This window comes from Diabrotica undecimpunctata, chromosome 7 (genome assembly GCF_040954645.1).
Source record: "Diabrotica undecimpunctata isolate CICGRU chromosome 7, icDiaUnde3, whole genome shotgun sequence".
Taxonomy (NCBI): Eukaryota; Metazoa; Arthropoda; class Insecta; order Coleoptera; family Chrysomelidae; genus Diabrotica; species Diabrotica undecimpunctata.
In genome coordinates, this window is record NC_092809.1 from 135,571,460 (window position 1) to 135,587,916 (window position 16,457).

At 32.5% G+C, this 16,457-nt stretch overlaps 1 protein-coding gene across 2 annotated transcripts in view; it reads right to left on the minus strand.

Annotated features, from left to right (window-relative positions):
- Shab (potassium voltage-gated channel shaker cognate b) overlaps nucleotides 1-16,457 on the minus strand; it is a 408,461-nt gene that overhangs the window by 178,078 nt on the left and 213,926 nt on the right. For both annotated transcript variants that reach the window (XM_072538289.1, XM_072538290.1), the window contains exon 3: nucleotides 15,565-15,699. In XM_072538289.1, the coding sequence (XP_072394390.1) occupies nucleotides 15,565-15,699 (135 nt within the window). The remainder of the gene's footprint in view (nucleotides 1-15,564; nucleotides 15,700-16,457) is intronic.

Here is a 16,457-nt window from a genome sequence, read left to right on the forward strand (position 1 = left end):
GCACTGAAAATGGTATTTGACAGATGTGGCAAATCGGCTGAGGGTCCTTGGAGATGATGTATCCATGTGTAAATTTTGTATGACCTAGCCGCAGTCTGTTAATAACTACTTGGTCATGTCTTTTAGCTGGGAGCGGTAGTAAAGCAGAAGTAACATCTGGTTTGATACTTTTTAATTTTGCTTCTGTTTGGTTCCATTTTACTTGCCAGATTTTGTTCATGTAAGTTTTTATTAATGTTTTTTGGTCTGAAATTGGTATGTTTTGCATAATAGGAATTGTCATGTTATTGATAGTTTCTGTTGCTGCTTTATCAGCTGCTTCATTACCCTTTATCCCAACATGGGATGGTACCCATAAAAATGTTATGTTTTTACCACATGTTTGGGCATTGTATAGCATGTCTTTTATTAATGCTAAATTGGCATGAGTAGGATACATCTGCTTGACACCATTTAAGGCACTTAGAGAATCTGATATAATAAGAAAGTTTGTATCAATGCTGGTACATTGGTTCAGTGCGTTGAAGATTGCCTGCAGTTCTCCAGTATATATGCTACACTCCTTGGCTAGACGGGTGACAGAGGTGTTGTCTTCAAAAATAGCTGCAGCAGCTACACCATTACTGCTTTTAGAGGCATCAGTAAAAATTAGTTTGAAATCAGGGTATCTGGAGATGGTAGACCGGAATTGTTGTTGTATTTCAGAAGGATTGTGTGAATGTTTGGGATAGTTAAGTAAGGTAAAATCTACTTTTGGTATTTGAACTTTCCAGGGAGGAGACTGGCATCTGTTTGTAGAAGTGGCTCTCAATTGATGTATATCGAATTCAAATCGATTTATTCGTTCATTGAAAGGTAAGTTTCTAGGGCAATAATTTGAGTACAGATTTGGAGGGTTGCTCCTTATTAGGCTTGTTATAAACGGGTTTTCCTTTGCACTGAGATATTTAGTAGCACAACACATTGAAAAATATTGTCTTCTGAGAGTTAATGGCGGTTCTCCTGCTAGTACTTGAAGGCTGCTAATTGGCGTGGTTCTGAAAGCTCCGAAAACTATGCGTAATGCTGTGGATTGGATGATGTCCAGTTTGTTCATTTGAGTTTTAGTAGCAGTTTCGTAGCATATACATCCATAATCTAGTTTGCTTCTAATTAGAGCTTGATATAATCGCAGAAGAATAGTTGTGTCTGCGCCCCATTTGTGATTGGAAAGAACTTTTAGAAGATTTATTCTCTGTTGGCATGATTTAATTAGTTCATTTATGTGCGATGTCCATTTTAGTTGAGAGTCGAATGTCATTCCCAAAAATTTGATTTCGTTGATTGTTATAAGAGTATTTCCGTTAAGTTTTAAATTTAAGTGGTGTTGTGTTTTTCTTTTGTCAAATATTATTACTTTAGTTTTTTCGGTTGAAAATCTCAAGCCTATATCTAAAGACCACCCTTCTAATTTATTTAGTGTATTTTGTAATATTGATGCAGCTGATTTTAGGTTTTTACTTCTCATATATATTACAAGATCATCGGCGTAAAGGTTTGCTTTTACTGGAAGCATAAAATGGTTAGATACGTTGTTGATTGCTATTAGGAATAGCAGGGGGCTTAATACAGATCCTTGAGGGATACCATTTTCCAGTGATTTCTTAGTTGACATGACACCGTTTGTTTTAACTTTTATACTTCTGTTCTCCAGGAAGTTTTTGGCGAAGGCTAGGAATTTACCATCTATTTTCCAACTCTTCATTGTTTTTAAGATGTGATATGTCCACGTGGTGTCAAATGCTTTTGTGATGTCAAAGAAAATTGCTATTAATTTTTGTTTATGTATAAAAGCTTCGTGTATTTCAGATTCTAATGCTATAATGTTATCTATTGTAGACCGTTCTGATCGATACCCACTTTGGATGGATGTAAGGAGATTTTTCTTTTCTAAGTACCATTTTAATCTTTTGCTTAGAATTTTTTCCATTATTTTACAGATGCTACAGGTAAGAGATATTGGTCGATACGAAGAAGATAAGTTTTTTGGTTTATTGTCTTTTAAAAATGGTATTATAATTGCTTCGCGCCAGAGAGATGGAAATTTATGGGTCGAATAAATTTTGTTGTAGATCTCTACTAAAGTAACCTTCGCGCTTATAGGTAGTTTTTCTATGAAAACTGGTGGTATGTCATCAGGTCCAGGTGAGGTATTTTTGAGGTTATTAAGACTTTCATTTAATTCATCAAGTGTTATGGAAGTGTTTAGTGGATCAGCAGTATCTTCTATATTAATTTTTGATGCTTCTGTTCTTTCTTTGTGTTCTAAGAAATTTGGGTGGTACTGCTGATTGCTTGAATACAACTGATAGTGTTCTACTAAAATTTCTGAGATTTCGTGTTTGTCTGAAGTTGTTAGATCATTTGTAGTGATTGTGTCAATATGGTTAAATGTTTTTGAACCTTTTATTTTCCTTATTTTTTGCCATATATCCCTTATGGGCGTAGACGAGTCAATTGACGACACGTAATTGGTCCAGCTCTCTTTTTTTGCTTGTTTTATTAAAAATCTAGATCTGGCCCTTAAAGATCTAAAATTGTTTAAGTTATTAGGTGTGTTAAACTTTTTGTATATATTAAAAGCATGTTTTGTTTGCTTTAAAGCGGATGCGATTTCAGTGTTCCACCAAGGAAGAGGAGCTTTTGTGATATTTTTGGTTTTTCCTATAGAATCTCTGGCTGCGTCTAAAATTATACCATTGAAAGATGATAGAGTAGTGTCTATATTATCTGATATAACGAGATTTGGTATACGTATGCTTACTAAGTTCGAGTATTTTTCCCAATCGGCTGACTTTAATTTCCAAGTTTCATATGGTGTTGTACAGGTTTTTTCATCTTTGTCATGAGTAATTATTATCGGAAAATGATCACTGTCGTATAGGTGGTCCAATGTATTCCACTGTAAAAATGGAGCTAAAGTTGAATCACTGATAGATAAGTCTATGGAGGAAAAAGTGCCATTATGTGCATTGAATCTAGTAGGTGCTCCTGTGTTTAATAAAACTAGTTTTATGTTATTAATTGCTTCTAATAATATTCGTCCATTTTTATCTGTTCTTTTTGATCCCCATGCGATGTTGTGACAGTTTGTGTCACCCAAAATTAATTTTGGAGATGGAATTTGTTTAATTACATTTTGAAGTTCTAATAGAGTAGTTTCGTCAGGATGTGGTAAATATACGTTGCATATGTTGATTTTAAAATGATGTATTACCGAAACTGCTACTGCTTCCAGATTTGTATTTAACGGAATTTCTTGGGATTGGATGGTTGAATGTACAAAAATTCCGACTCCACCACTGGATATTTGCTGTACTGCTCGATTTTTTGTATAGGGCATATAATTTTTTAGTTTTGCTTGATTGTTGGAAAGACGAGTTTCTTGAAGACATATTATTAGTGGTGACAGTTCATTGATTAGCATTTTAATGTTTTCAATGTGGCTATAATAGCCATTCAAGTTCCATTGAAGAATGAATATAATTGGACTATTGAGATAAATCGTAGTCGCTTTCTTCAGTGAGGGAAGATTCATTTGTTGGATTTATTTTCTTTATAATTCTTGTGATATTATTTTTCATGCGTCTATCATTTAATTTTGAGTGAACCATTTTTAATAAGGTGTATAAGCCGTCAAAATCTTCTGTATAGTTTTTAGCTGTGACTTCAGGAAATTTTGATCCTATTGCGTTTATCACGAAGTCGCATAATTCAGAGAAATTTAGCGTATATGAAGGAGATGCTGTCATTAAAATGTTTTCAATTGGTTTTAATGTGGCTTCGACATCTAAAGCCTTTTTCTTTTTTTTTGTGTGCGGATTTTTTTGGAGTTATGAAAGTTTCGTTTAGGTTTTTAGTTTCTGAGATTTCAGGAGAGGTTGAAATTTGCCTTTTTGCTTGATTGGTTGTTTTACTATTATTGCTGTTAGCTTTAGTTGAAGGTATGCTGTGTACTATAAGCGAATCATTTGTCGTTGGGATATCTGCAGAAATAGGGTTGAAACAGTTAGTTGTATCATCTGAAATATTTGTTGCTGAATTATTCTGATTTATTTCCATGAGTTCGAGTTCTGAGGTATAAGGATCTTTAAGTGTTTCTGTACCAGTTGATGTTGATGTGCAGTTTTCTTCTTTGTGGCCAGTAGTATTACATCTAGAGCAATTTAAACCATCTAGGGATAGGAAGATTCTGTAAGGAGTGTTGTCATAGGTTATTAAGATTGTATTTGGAATTGGTTTGGTGATTATCGGAGAGACAAATATTTGCCGCCTAAAGCTTAAGACATGACTATACTCAGACTCGGGCATGCCAACTTTTAAAAACGTTAATTTGGATACTGCAGTTATTTCTAGTTGTTTCAGTTCTTCTTCTAAAATACTGTTCGGAATGCTGGGGCAGATGTTTGATATTACTAGTCTCCTTGCTGGCGTAATAAGTCTTCGAATTTCTATCTCATTGCCTTGGATGAGTACTGTTTTATGGTTGTTTAGTAAGATATCTACAATGCTAGTATTGTTCAAGTAAATACAAACTCTGTTGTTAGCTATTCGTGATGCAAAGATAACATTTTTTGGTGTGAGTAGAGACCCTATGGCTACTATGTATTCATGTATTTTAATACCTTGGATAGCTGACAGAATAATGGCTTGTTCTTTTGAAGGAAAATTGAAGTTGCTTACTGCATTGGAGTATGTCGATGTTGGTGATGTAGTAGGTATACTAATATTTTCAGAATTATCCATTTTTAATTTTTGTTTTCTTCATTTGATAAAATTTTTCTAGAGCCGGTCTTGTATCGGCTAATTAGTTCGACTTGTGGAAGTTGCCACAAAACCAGAGACTGGATTAATTGATGTGTTGTATTGAATTATGGGTTATGTATAATATTTAATAATATTGAATTTGTATTAAATTGGTAATGTACTCACAGTTTATTTTTTGTGTGAAGAAACTTTGTTGTTTAAATACTCTATTTAGCTAACAATATTTTAAACGCAGGGTTGGAATCTCGAATTAAACTTTAAAATGTGGAGAAACTTTAAAATGTGTAACCACACTTTGACAGTTATTTGACACTCATATCTATGTTTTTGTTTATGAGATAGTAAACATCAACAATATCTAAAAATAATTCTAAAAACGTTGATACTATTTTTTGTAATAGTTGGTATTGATTTGTATGTGTAAAATTATTTCAAATAAAAGTTGGAAAAAATATTTTTACAATTTATAATAAAAACCATCATAGATGAAACATAAATATTCGATTCCTGGTACCACTGTAATATGATGTGATATATATTGTTATGATTCTCGATTTTCACTTTCAGAAAAATATTTAAGATATTAAATATGCAGGCATGTGTTTAAAATTAGGGTAAAAATAAGAATTCAGAATACTCCAGTAAAAGTGCATTTTTAATCATTTAAAGTGATTCCACGAAAGATTTATTATTAATAGATTAAAAAAAAACAAACAAAATGTGAGGTACAACAACTTTACGGAACAATGGACTTTGGAAACAAAAAGCGGTTGGGACTTTCTGAAAGAATTTTATTTGTAAGCATTTGTAAACGTAGATAGGAAAGATTAACAATAATTTACATAATTTGTTTAGGAATAAAAACAATAAATTGTATATATTATTATTAACAAATAATTATATGACGTAGATTTTGTTGTAAAGCCAGAAGTGGGTAGAATGTTGTGTGTATAATGAAACAAAAGAAGGAGACAGAGGAAGAATATTGGTCGAAAGAAAGAGTGGGAAAGATATGTTTTTTTATTGAAGTGTGTTAATTGGTCAAGTCAGAGATTTTAGGAAATGGTATGAAAAAAAAATGAGAGGTTTGGTTTTTGGAAAAAAAGAATTTTTATAAAAACTAGGAGTTCGATACGAGATTTGGAAGAGAAAGGTTGTTTTGATTCTCTTCGTTAAGTTATTAAAGAAAAATAAATGTTTGTGTTTTTGCCGGTTTTGATAAAAAGTTAATAGTGGGAAAAGTCTTTGTGGCAGCGGCTAAGCAGTTCACAGCAGATATTTGTAAACACATTTTAAGTTTATTTTAGGCGAGGCTGTCAATGTTTTCTTTTTGAGAAACCAGCAGATTTGGAGAGTTGTAAGCAGCATTTGATAGAGAGATAATTTCTTTGAGCAAAGATCAAATCAGGAGGAGAGTACCTTGAACTAGAAAAAGCGTGCTTTTAAGAAAGGAAATCCCTGTCAATTTGCAGATTAAATTTTGATTTTCAAAAATTTTCGAAAGACAGTCATATAGAAATCGAGGTGTTTTGAAAAATTTTCCGTTTGTGAATAGAAACAGTTTTTCTTATTTGATTCCTAAAATTAAAAAACACGTTAGGAACATTAGATATGTATATATTTTTTTGGATCTTTACAATTTAGATGTCATAATTTTGATCTGTTAGAAAATTTTATATAGCAGGTATATGAAATTTGTGTTGATACAATATATTAAAGAATGAAAGATTTTTTTTAGAATTGAACCTCAAATTACAACGCGCTGAATAAATTTGAAATATCTCGGTTTCTATAGCACGCAGAAGCTTGTTTTTTTTTTATTGCGGTAGCTCGATAAAATAATAAGAACTGTGCTATTTTCACCTCTTTTTTCACCTATAATTTTTCAGAAGTACAGAAAAATTAAAATTTGTTTTAAAATAATTTATTCAGAGAGTGTAAAAATAAGCCATTTCATTATTCCGATTTTCAGGGAGGTAAAGTATTTATTATTCTCTCGAGCTACCCTAGTTAAAATAAAATACTTGTTCTGCGTACCACAGAAGATGAGATATTGCAAATTTTTCCAGTGCGCTTTAATTTCAAGATCCATACTAACAAAAAAACAGAGCTCGGAAATTTCCAGCCTTCATTTTAAAGTGCCGATATTTTTTTCGAGTACGGTCACTTTAACGGGTTATATATAGACGAATGCTGAGAATTCCATGGGTACAAAAAGTTACCAACGATGAGCTACTGCGGCGCATGAGTTGAAAGAATAATTAAACATCATCGAAGAGAGGAAAATACAGTATTTGGGTCATGTATTGAGAAGTAAAAGATATGAATTACTCCAACTCATATTGTAAAATATGAGTTGGAAGAAGCCAGAACTCGTGGCTAAAAGACCTGAGGAGATGGTTTGACCGCTTATCCGCAGAAATTTGTCATGCAGCACTTTCCAAAGCTACAATTGCCATTTGGATCACCAACCTCAGAAAAGAGACGAGACAATAAGAAGAAGATTTAAAAAACAAAGTTATTAACATTTATAAAATATTCCAAAAATAAGGAATTTTTGCAAATATTTTGACCAATTGTTTATCTATTTTAATTTAAAGCGTATAAATGCAAAACCAGACATTTGACCTATAAGTTGTTTTGAGTAAATGAGTATTTGAAAAGAGAGGACCAGGGAGAAGAAGAATATCTTGGCTTCAAAATCTGAGAAAGTGGTTTAATACATCGACAACCGGACTATTCAGAATAGCAGCAAGCAAAGTTAGGATAGCCATGTTGATCGCCAACATCCGGAACGGATAGGCATCGTAAGAAGAAGAAGAAGAGTAAATCGCAAAAACCTACCAAAATCGTAATTTGACACCAATGAACATTGTAATCCACAAGGAAACTAAGTTCCTGTGTTTGGCTGTATACCATATATTAAAAATTTTGAATAAAATCCTTTGTATAAAAAGGTGTATAAAAAACCCAGTTGGGCTATGTTAAATTGGCAAAACGTTTTCGGAATAAGTATTCCATCATCAGTACCAAGTTAATACATGGATGTAGCCACTAAATATGGGGTTACAAACCCTTTAAAAATTGATAATTGAAATTTAGTTTACATAATGTCTGTTTTACAATTTAGATGGTAAAGTTACCGTTGGATTGGTAACATGGCGACATATGACTCTGCAATAAGTTGCAAGTCCTGAGACGGTATGTCTACGAGGACTTCAATAAAGCAACTCAAGTCGCTTTATTGAAGTCCTCGTAGACATACCGTCTCAGGACTTGCAACTTATTGCAGAGTCATATGTCGCCATGTTACCAATCCAACGGTAACTTTACCATCTAAATTGTAAAACAGACATTATGTAAACTAAATTTCAATTATCAATTTTTAAAGGGTTTGTAACCCCATATTTAGTGGCTACATCCATGTATTAACTTGGTACTGATGATGGAATACTTATTCCGAAAACGTTTTGCCAATTTAACATAGCCCAACTGGGTTTTTTATATACCTTTTTATACAAAGGATTTTATTCAAAACGAACATTGTGTTTTAACCAAAATTTTTTATCTTTGATAAATATAGTTACTACCAATCAAAACATAAATTAAACTTGTTAGTAAAAAGATATTTTGGTTTAAAAATTAGACATGTCTTGTTTTGCACGTGAGAGTTGCACATGTCTGCTTATGCATCTAAATGAACCTCAACTAATTTTGTATTTTTTATAACATTGATAGCCTCGTGTGTGATACTAACCAAAAAGGGTCGTAATAAAATAAATCTGAATTTGAAAAATATTGCTTTTAAATAAACTAAATTATTAAGGTAATATCTTCGGTATCAGATGAATTAATCATACTTTTATCTTCTGTACCTTCAGGATGATCTTCTGTATCCTCAGGCTGATTTTTCGCCTGGTTAGTGTTTTCCAAGTAGTTAAAAGCTTTTGTAAAGAAATGAAGACATTCATCAGCCGCCCAATTCAGCCCATAGTGTTTCGTTAACAACGTTGCTTTTTATTTTATCTGGTTTTAACCGTCTGCCTACACTCAATGGTTGTAACTGGATTTGAGTAATATTCTTTCTTTCTTGTTTTTAAAAATAATAATCTTTTAGATGGTTGAAAACGAAAATGCCAGGATCCAGGAATTTTAAGAACTTTTTGCACCTCACCTTTCCAGTCAAAAACTGTGTAATCTTCTCCCATCTTCAGCACTGTAGAATACTTTTCTACATTTAGAAATAAATAAAATTAATATGTGTTTCAAGGGCTGCGTAGCGCAAGCGGTAAGATGCTTGCCTCGCATGCCGGTGGTCCGGAGTTCGAATCCTACCGTCGGCAAGAACAACTAGACATTTTTAACAATGTCTATAGGCCCCAGGTCGACTCAGCCTGAATAAAATAAGTACCTTGGGTAAAACCAGGGGTAATAATAGTCGGCTGAAGCGTAGCACTGGCCATGTTACCTTCCTTGTATACCGTAGGCCCTAGATATAGCAGACTACCCTGCTATACTCCCAAAGCCGCGAGCGGTATAAAACGGGAGACTATTATATATATAATATATGTTTCTGGATCAATTATGGTGGCACATTTCTTAACTTTTCTTTCAATTTGAGCAAATGCTCGATCAGGGGGAAGAAAAGAATGACGTACTATGGGATATACAAGTTCTATATACTTTATATGATGTGGAGCACAGCATTGTAGCCAGTATTGAACTTTGAACCATTCCAACCATTGTGATATTCTTATTCTGGCCTCCACAACCATCAGCCACTAAACGCACTTTCTCTACCCCTTCATCAAAATGAGAGTTTGTCAATGTGTAATAAACAGCGGAAAAAATCTCATTTGAACTCCTCTAGCGATCATTCTCTGTCCATATAAACGATTTTACTGATTCAGGATTAAGTGGGGACTTTAAGTTGTAACTGAATTTCCAGTTACAACTGTAAAATTGTACAAATTTATTTGAAAACTAAAATAGCAGGCCTGGTCTGGAATCTTTGGTAGTGGTAGATTCTTTTGGCAATCAAAGGAAAATATTGCTACTGTGCGATTTTCTTCTCTTAATAACTCATAAAACGCTTTACTACGCAGTTTGTGTACGCGCTGTTCTGTCATTATCTTTATTTTTTCTTGTGGGTTTGTGATTTTTTTAACTTATTCTAAAAATTGGAGACATAGTGAACATACATCAACTTTTGGTGATCCAAAACCAATGTTGTATTGTCGTACAAAAATATTTCTGAAGAAGCACTGTCTTACTTTTAGATGTTCCTCCGTTGTGGAATTATACATCCCCCACAGTTTCGATATATTTAGTTCACAAGGCAAATATCGTCTAACAACTGTTTTATTTCTGGCATAATGAGTTTCGCAGCAAGTAATAGATTCAATAAAATTTGTTATAGTTTGCTTTTACAAATTGATTTTTGTAAAGTTCTGTCACCTCCTCTTCTTTCTGCTGGCAAAACTCCTGTTTTATGATACTCCTTTAATATCCTTTCAATTCAAATTTTTCCAATACCCAGTATCGCTACGAATGTTTTTTTACAAACAGGAATTGATCCGCTTGACGTGTTGATGGTGTACTTCACACTGACTGTTTTTGGTCTATTTAGAACGTTTTCTTTAATTTTCGTATCAGGTCTTTTTGGATTATTTGTCAAGCAGTGCATCAATACAAACATGTCTTGATAGGATTTCGATGGTTTGCTATAAAAGTTTTCGTCGAATTTTCTGATATCGGTCATTGATGAACTTTAGTGTTATGAGCACACCTGGGAAATTCAGAAAGGCACCGCCGAGAATACCTAAAAAAGTAAAATGATATAATCCGATCAGTTGTTAAACAAAAACTTCAATGTGAACATACCTTTGTTTTTTTGCTATTTCTCGTTTCCACTGATCCTTATTTAGCAAAGGTTTTCGCCCTTTACCAGCTGGACTTCGTTGAATAATAATGTTATTCATGGTTAATTATTGTTTGTTTTCATGAGCACTAATTCATAACGTATGTTTACCACGTTTGGTCTTAATGTGAGTACAAAGTATTAACGAAATACGAGTGACAATACGAAACAGCGCAACACGACAGCACGTGACTAAGAAGTCGCATCCGGATTGGTTTAAAGGCAAATGTCTGCCTTTGCACCTAACAAGTGTACACAAATGTCTACCTTCCTATCCTATCAATGTTTACATATTATGGAATCCATATATAACTCATTTTTTAAAAAAATGTCAAATGTCTGATTTTGCTTTTATGCTCTTCATTTAGAAACTCGCATATTGAAGAACTTTTTAAGATCTGCACTTGATATTTAAACTAGTTTTCTCTAAAACGTTACGAAAAATGTTATAGGCAAAAATCATTTTTTTAATTTTTTATGATTGTTTCAAAAAACGAAGCACAATCAGTTGGACGTCTTTAAGGAGTTGTCATATCCCAAATTTTTCGTGATTTTTACGTTAAATTAATTATTTTTTCACAGATAGACTGAGGTATATGGCAAACAAAATATTTGAAGTAGGATATTTTACACGCTCTTTGTATTCTTCAGATTTTTCTTTTTCTTTATTGTAATTTTGTTAAATATTGAAAAATTCCTTTTTATAAAATAAAGAATGTTTTCTTATGCATGAAAAAATCAATGCACTTATTAACTATTATTATTTCCATATTATTTGCTTCTATTTAAAGATTTTAATTAAATTATTTATTTAAATTAAACTGTGATACATATTTCTATATTTTATGAATTATAATATTCTCAAATCAAACTATATTAAATTATTGAACACCCTAAATATAGAAAATTATCTTTTATCAAGCTCATAAATCAATATATTTTAAGACAGTCGATATAACACTTTTTATATAAGTTTTTTTATAGAACACTGATATTATTCAGACGACTGTTTTCTTTTGAATATTTTATTTTCTAATAAAAATGGGGTGAAATCGATGTCAACCTTATACTGCGTTCAAAGGAAAAACAACTTGTTTATGAATCGAGTTCCTGCAAAAAGGTACAAAATATGGCCTCCCATTGTTGTTGTGTGTTACGTGTAAAAAATCTAATTAAATAACAGCTTTTCGTATAGTGTAGGTGTTGGTGTTGTGAGCTTTTATCGAAATATATTGATTATTTTTTTGTATAAATAGGAGAACATTTCCTTTTTTCTTCTTTTTTATTAAAGTTCTGTTTTATCAAGGGACGTTCTAAACCTCTTCTTCCTTTCGGTTTGCAACAAAGTATTTATTTAGTTAATCGATTTTTATTCATTTTGTTTATACCTTATTTAGTTGTTTAGTTTATTTGCAAACTAACATGGAAATCACATGAGTTTATGCTTAACAAATAGAAGAAATGATTAAATTTTCTAAAAGCATTTTTACAAACCTGGTGAGGAGCTGATGTTGAAACATCTTTACTTTTATATAAAGCTTATAGGATCAATCATAGATTATGGTTTTGTTCTGAAGCTATTTTCTTGTGGTATGTTAATGCAATTTACTATTCTTGTTGGGAATGAGCCACACTTTTACTTTAAAATCAAGTTTATTTGACGTTTCGATTTCCAATAGGAAATCGCTTTCAAATCTTTTTTTTTTTATTTAACATCCAATGTTTATTGCAATCTGTCTCATTACAAACAATAAGCAATATGTATAATTTATGTACAATAACATAGTGGGAAGCTGCCCAGTGGCGAGCACCCAGGTAAAATATAATATAAATATAATCTATGATATAACAATTAATTTAAACTTTCACTTAACAAACAGAGTTTAATACAGATAAACATCACTAACACTCATATGAGAATTACAAGGCTAAAAAACACAAATTAAGGAAAGATTTAGAAAACACCAGAATAGAAACTTGTTATTTCACCGCACCATGACACTATGCTCTATTTCTCCTGATTTGCTAGAGGGTCCTGGTCGTTTTAATCTCCTTACGTGTGAAATGTTGAGCAGATCCGTGGCCAGCGGATTTGGATGGCAGGATAGTCTGTTCTTGTATACAGAGTTTACAGCAGATATTGCTTCGCAAACTGTTGGTAGCTGTAAATCGTGGTGTAATCTGTGGTTCGTGATATACCAAGGGGCATTACAGATCTGGCGCAGTACTTTCGATTGGAAACGTTGAAGTTTTTGTATGTTGGTATTACTTGCTGTACCCCAGATTTGATTTGGTTTTTCTCCAGGCTAAGATTTGATTTTTGGCTCATGTACCAATACATTTTCCTGTAGATTAAGCTGAGTTGAAGGCGTTTCTTCTAGATGTGGAATTAAGTTTGCTATCCAAATGGATTCCTAAGTATTTAACGACGGTATTAACTGGTAGTAGAGTGTTGTTTATAGAAACTGGTGGCGCGACACCTTTTTTTAAAGTAAACGTTATTTGTGTTGATTTTAAACTGTTAACTTGGACTCGCCACAGCTTAAGCCAGCTCTCTAGTTTAAGTAGGTGATTTTGTGTAATACCTGGGCTGCTTCAGCTGCTGTAGAATCTGAAGCCATGATAACTGTGTCATCGGCATATGTAGCGATTGTTGTATTGGTCGTCGTTGGGAGATCTGATGTGTATATTAAGTAGAGGGTGGGCCCTAGTATGCGTCCTTGTGGAACTCCGAAACAAATTGGAAACAGGTTAGTGATTTCCCCACCTCTTTTGACTTGAAAGAATCGATCTGTCAGGTAGGATCTTAAAAGTGAACTTATGGGATGAGGAAATATAGATTTAATTTTGGAGATAAGACCTACATGCCAAACTTTGTCGAATGCTTGAGAGACATCTATAAATGCAGCAGTACAGTAATTTTTTTGTTTAAGCGAATTTCTGATAGTCTTTACCACCCTATGAATTTGCTTGATAGTTTTATAGATAGCTTTCAAAATACAAAACTTTTTTTACATTTTGATTATTTTTGATACGAGTTTTTATTTTGCATCTATATTGCATCTCAGATAACATATTTTCTTCACTCTTTGTATATGTTCTTTCCATATTCTTAATTTATCTTCAATTGTAGTTAAAATCTAGCCTTAGATTTCTATAACTCTGCCTGTATTGCGTTGTTTTCTGGTGTTTTGTATCTCTTTAATCTTTTTGTGCATATGGAAATCGTCATGTGTAGTGTTTTAATTTTCGTACATTTCTCCATCAGCCATGCTTCTTTAGCTCTTTTTTATTTCCCGTAGTAGGATATTGTTATGCAACTTTTTGTATTCATTACCATTTCCAACTTTTAATGTCCTTTATTTTTGCATTATGTGCAATATTTTATTTGTTATCCATTCTTACTTCTTTTCTTTTTTAATTAAGGTTTTTATGCGAAAGTATGATAATACATGTCTTTACTTCATTTCACTGATCTTTTATGCAGCTAGTGGTGTTTTCAACTGCTTTCGCAAAATTCTTATTAAGCTAAGTTTTATTTTTTTCTTGATTTTTTTGCCTCTTTTTTTGGCCTGATATTTGCAGCTAATAGACTATAATCTAAGACATGTTTTTGGCTGGATATGTTTTTGCTGAGGTGATAAGATTTCGAAACCTTTTGTTTATATTGATTAAATGAATTTGGTTTTTTATGATTTTGGGGTATCACGGAGTGCTTTCAATGTATAAAGCCTTCTTGGATGTAATTTAAAAAATATTTTCGTTACAAACATATTCATCTCTTTGCGGAATTGAAATAGCCTTTCTCCTCTTTCGTTTCTGTTGCCAAGACTACATATTCTCACAACATTCGCCACTGAACTTTATCCTGTTTTGGTTTTAAATGGCCCATGATAATAGTTAGGCCATTTTTTTGTCAGTTTTAGAGAGTATTCTAGGGTCTGACAGAAATTTTCTATTTCTTCTTTAGTAGATTCGGATGTCGGTGTGTAGACCTGATTGATGTCTATATTAGACAAACTGAAGTTAATTTTTAATCACACAACACTCTCTGTTATCGGCGTAAATCTTATCACTGCTTTATCTATTTCCCTTTTTACTATTATCGCTAACTCATTTTTGTTTCTCGTTGTGTCATCTCTCGAATAATAGATATGATGTTCATCTATAATAATAGTTACCCCAGAATTTGGCTATCAAACTTCACTGTATCCTAAAATATTTATGTTCAGGCATGACATTTCTTCAACATATGTTGCCTTGTTTGCTTGGTACATCCTTTAAATTTTCCACGTATCAATTGTTTTTATTTTTTAGGACATTATTAGCTGGCCGGGGTGCTTGGAACTAAGGGGCGTTTTTTTGAATTGTCAATCATTGTCATCTCGTGGATTTACACATCTTAATGCCGTTAACTAATTGAGATCTTTGGTCTTCGGAGTCAATTTTTCAGGTCCAGGGCAATGAAGTACCGTACCACGTGTCGGTTCTTTCACCCGTAGCTGTTGATCACCAAGTAGGGGATTACTTATACCGGTAATCGTTCGGTTACTAGAGTATGTAGTAGAAGGAAATGTAGTGACCCTTCTTTAGTGAATTCCTTACATTAAATTTGTTTAAATCATTTTGATATCTTTTACCAATCGGTTTTTGTTTTTTTATACATAGAAATTAGAAGATGTACTGTAAGCATGACTGAGAAATACGAGTACGTCTGGAAAGAAAAGGTAACAAAAAAAGTGACTAGCATTATTATTTTACTTAACTTTTCTGACATAAATCAAGAAAAATATAAAAATAAAAGCACCAACAAAGAAAAAAAAAATAGGAAAACGTACCTGGTGTGCGGTAAGCGATCCAAGGTCCTCCAAAGAACTTCGTGTTTGACTCCACCGACATTGATCACAACCCTCTTATTCAGTGCTTTCGATCTCATTATCATAAAAGGTTCAGGCGGCAGTGAAGACATAGACCTGCAAAAGCCATATTTACAAATTTAAGAAGTTTTTAATTACTTATATTAAAAGCGGATTCATAAAATTACAAAGTGAAATTTTCAAAGTACCAATAGATAAAGTGTATACCTATATACACATCATAATATGCATCATAGCATTATTCATGTTTAGAAACTGTTACAAAGACAGTAAAGAATTTGTATATAATTATGTTGGTTTGCAAGTTTGATATATACAGTTATGGAAAATAATTATTTGACTATAGGACATTAAGACAACGCAACAAACTGAGAAAAATATTATATAGACTTGTATGTTCGAGAGAATAACCTGTAACCGCGTGTCCCATAAGTGTGATAGACCCATAAGCACTATGGGCAGTCTTGTCTGTACATTGTTGTCAAAAGAATGTTTAATATTTAGATGGTCTGGGGAAATATTTCAACGATGTGATTACACGATTTAAAAGCATGTTCATATCTTAGATTAAATCAACAATTTCTTTAATCTCAATTCATAAAAAATAACAAAATAAATTTTTAACAGCATAAATTAAAACAATTTATTCTAAAAATAACAATTTTATAATTTTTGATAAAAACTATTTTAAATTAATAAATATAAGGTTGAATGCTCGAATAAATGAACTTTGATCAGATAAAAGGCATATATCGAGCACAGTTTAATTTAATCTTGCCCAAGTACTTTCGATCCCTAGATCATCTTCAGGCGCATTTCGTCAATTGCGGCCTATCCGACAAGAACAAAATGTC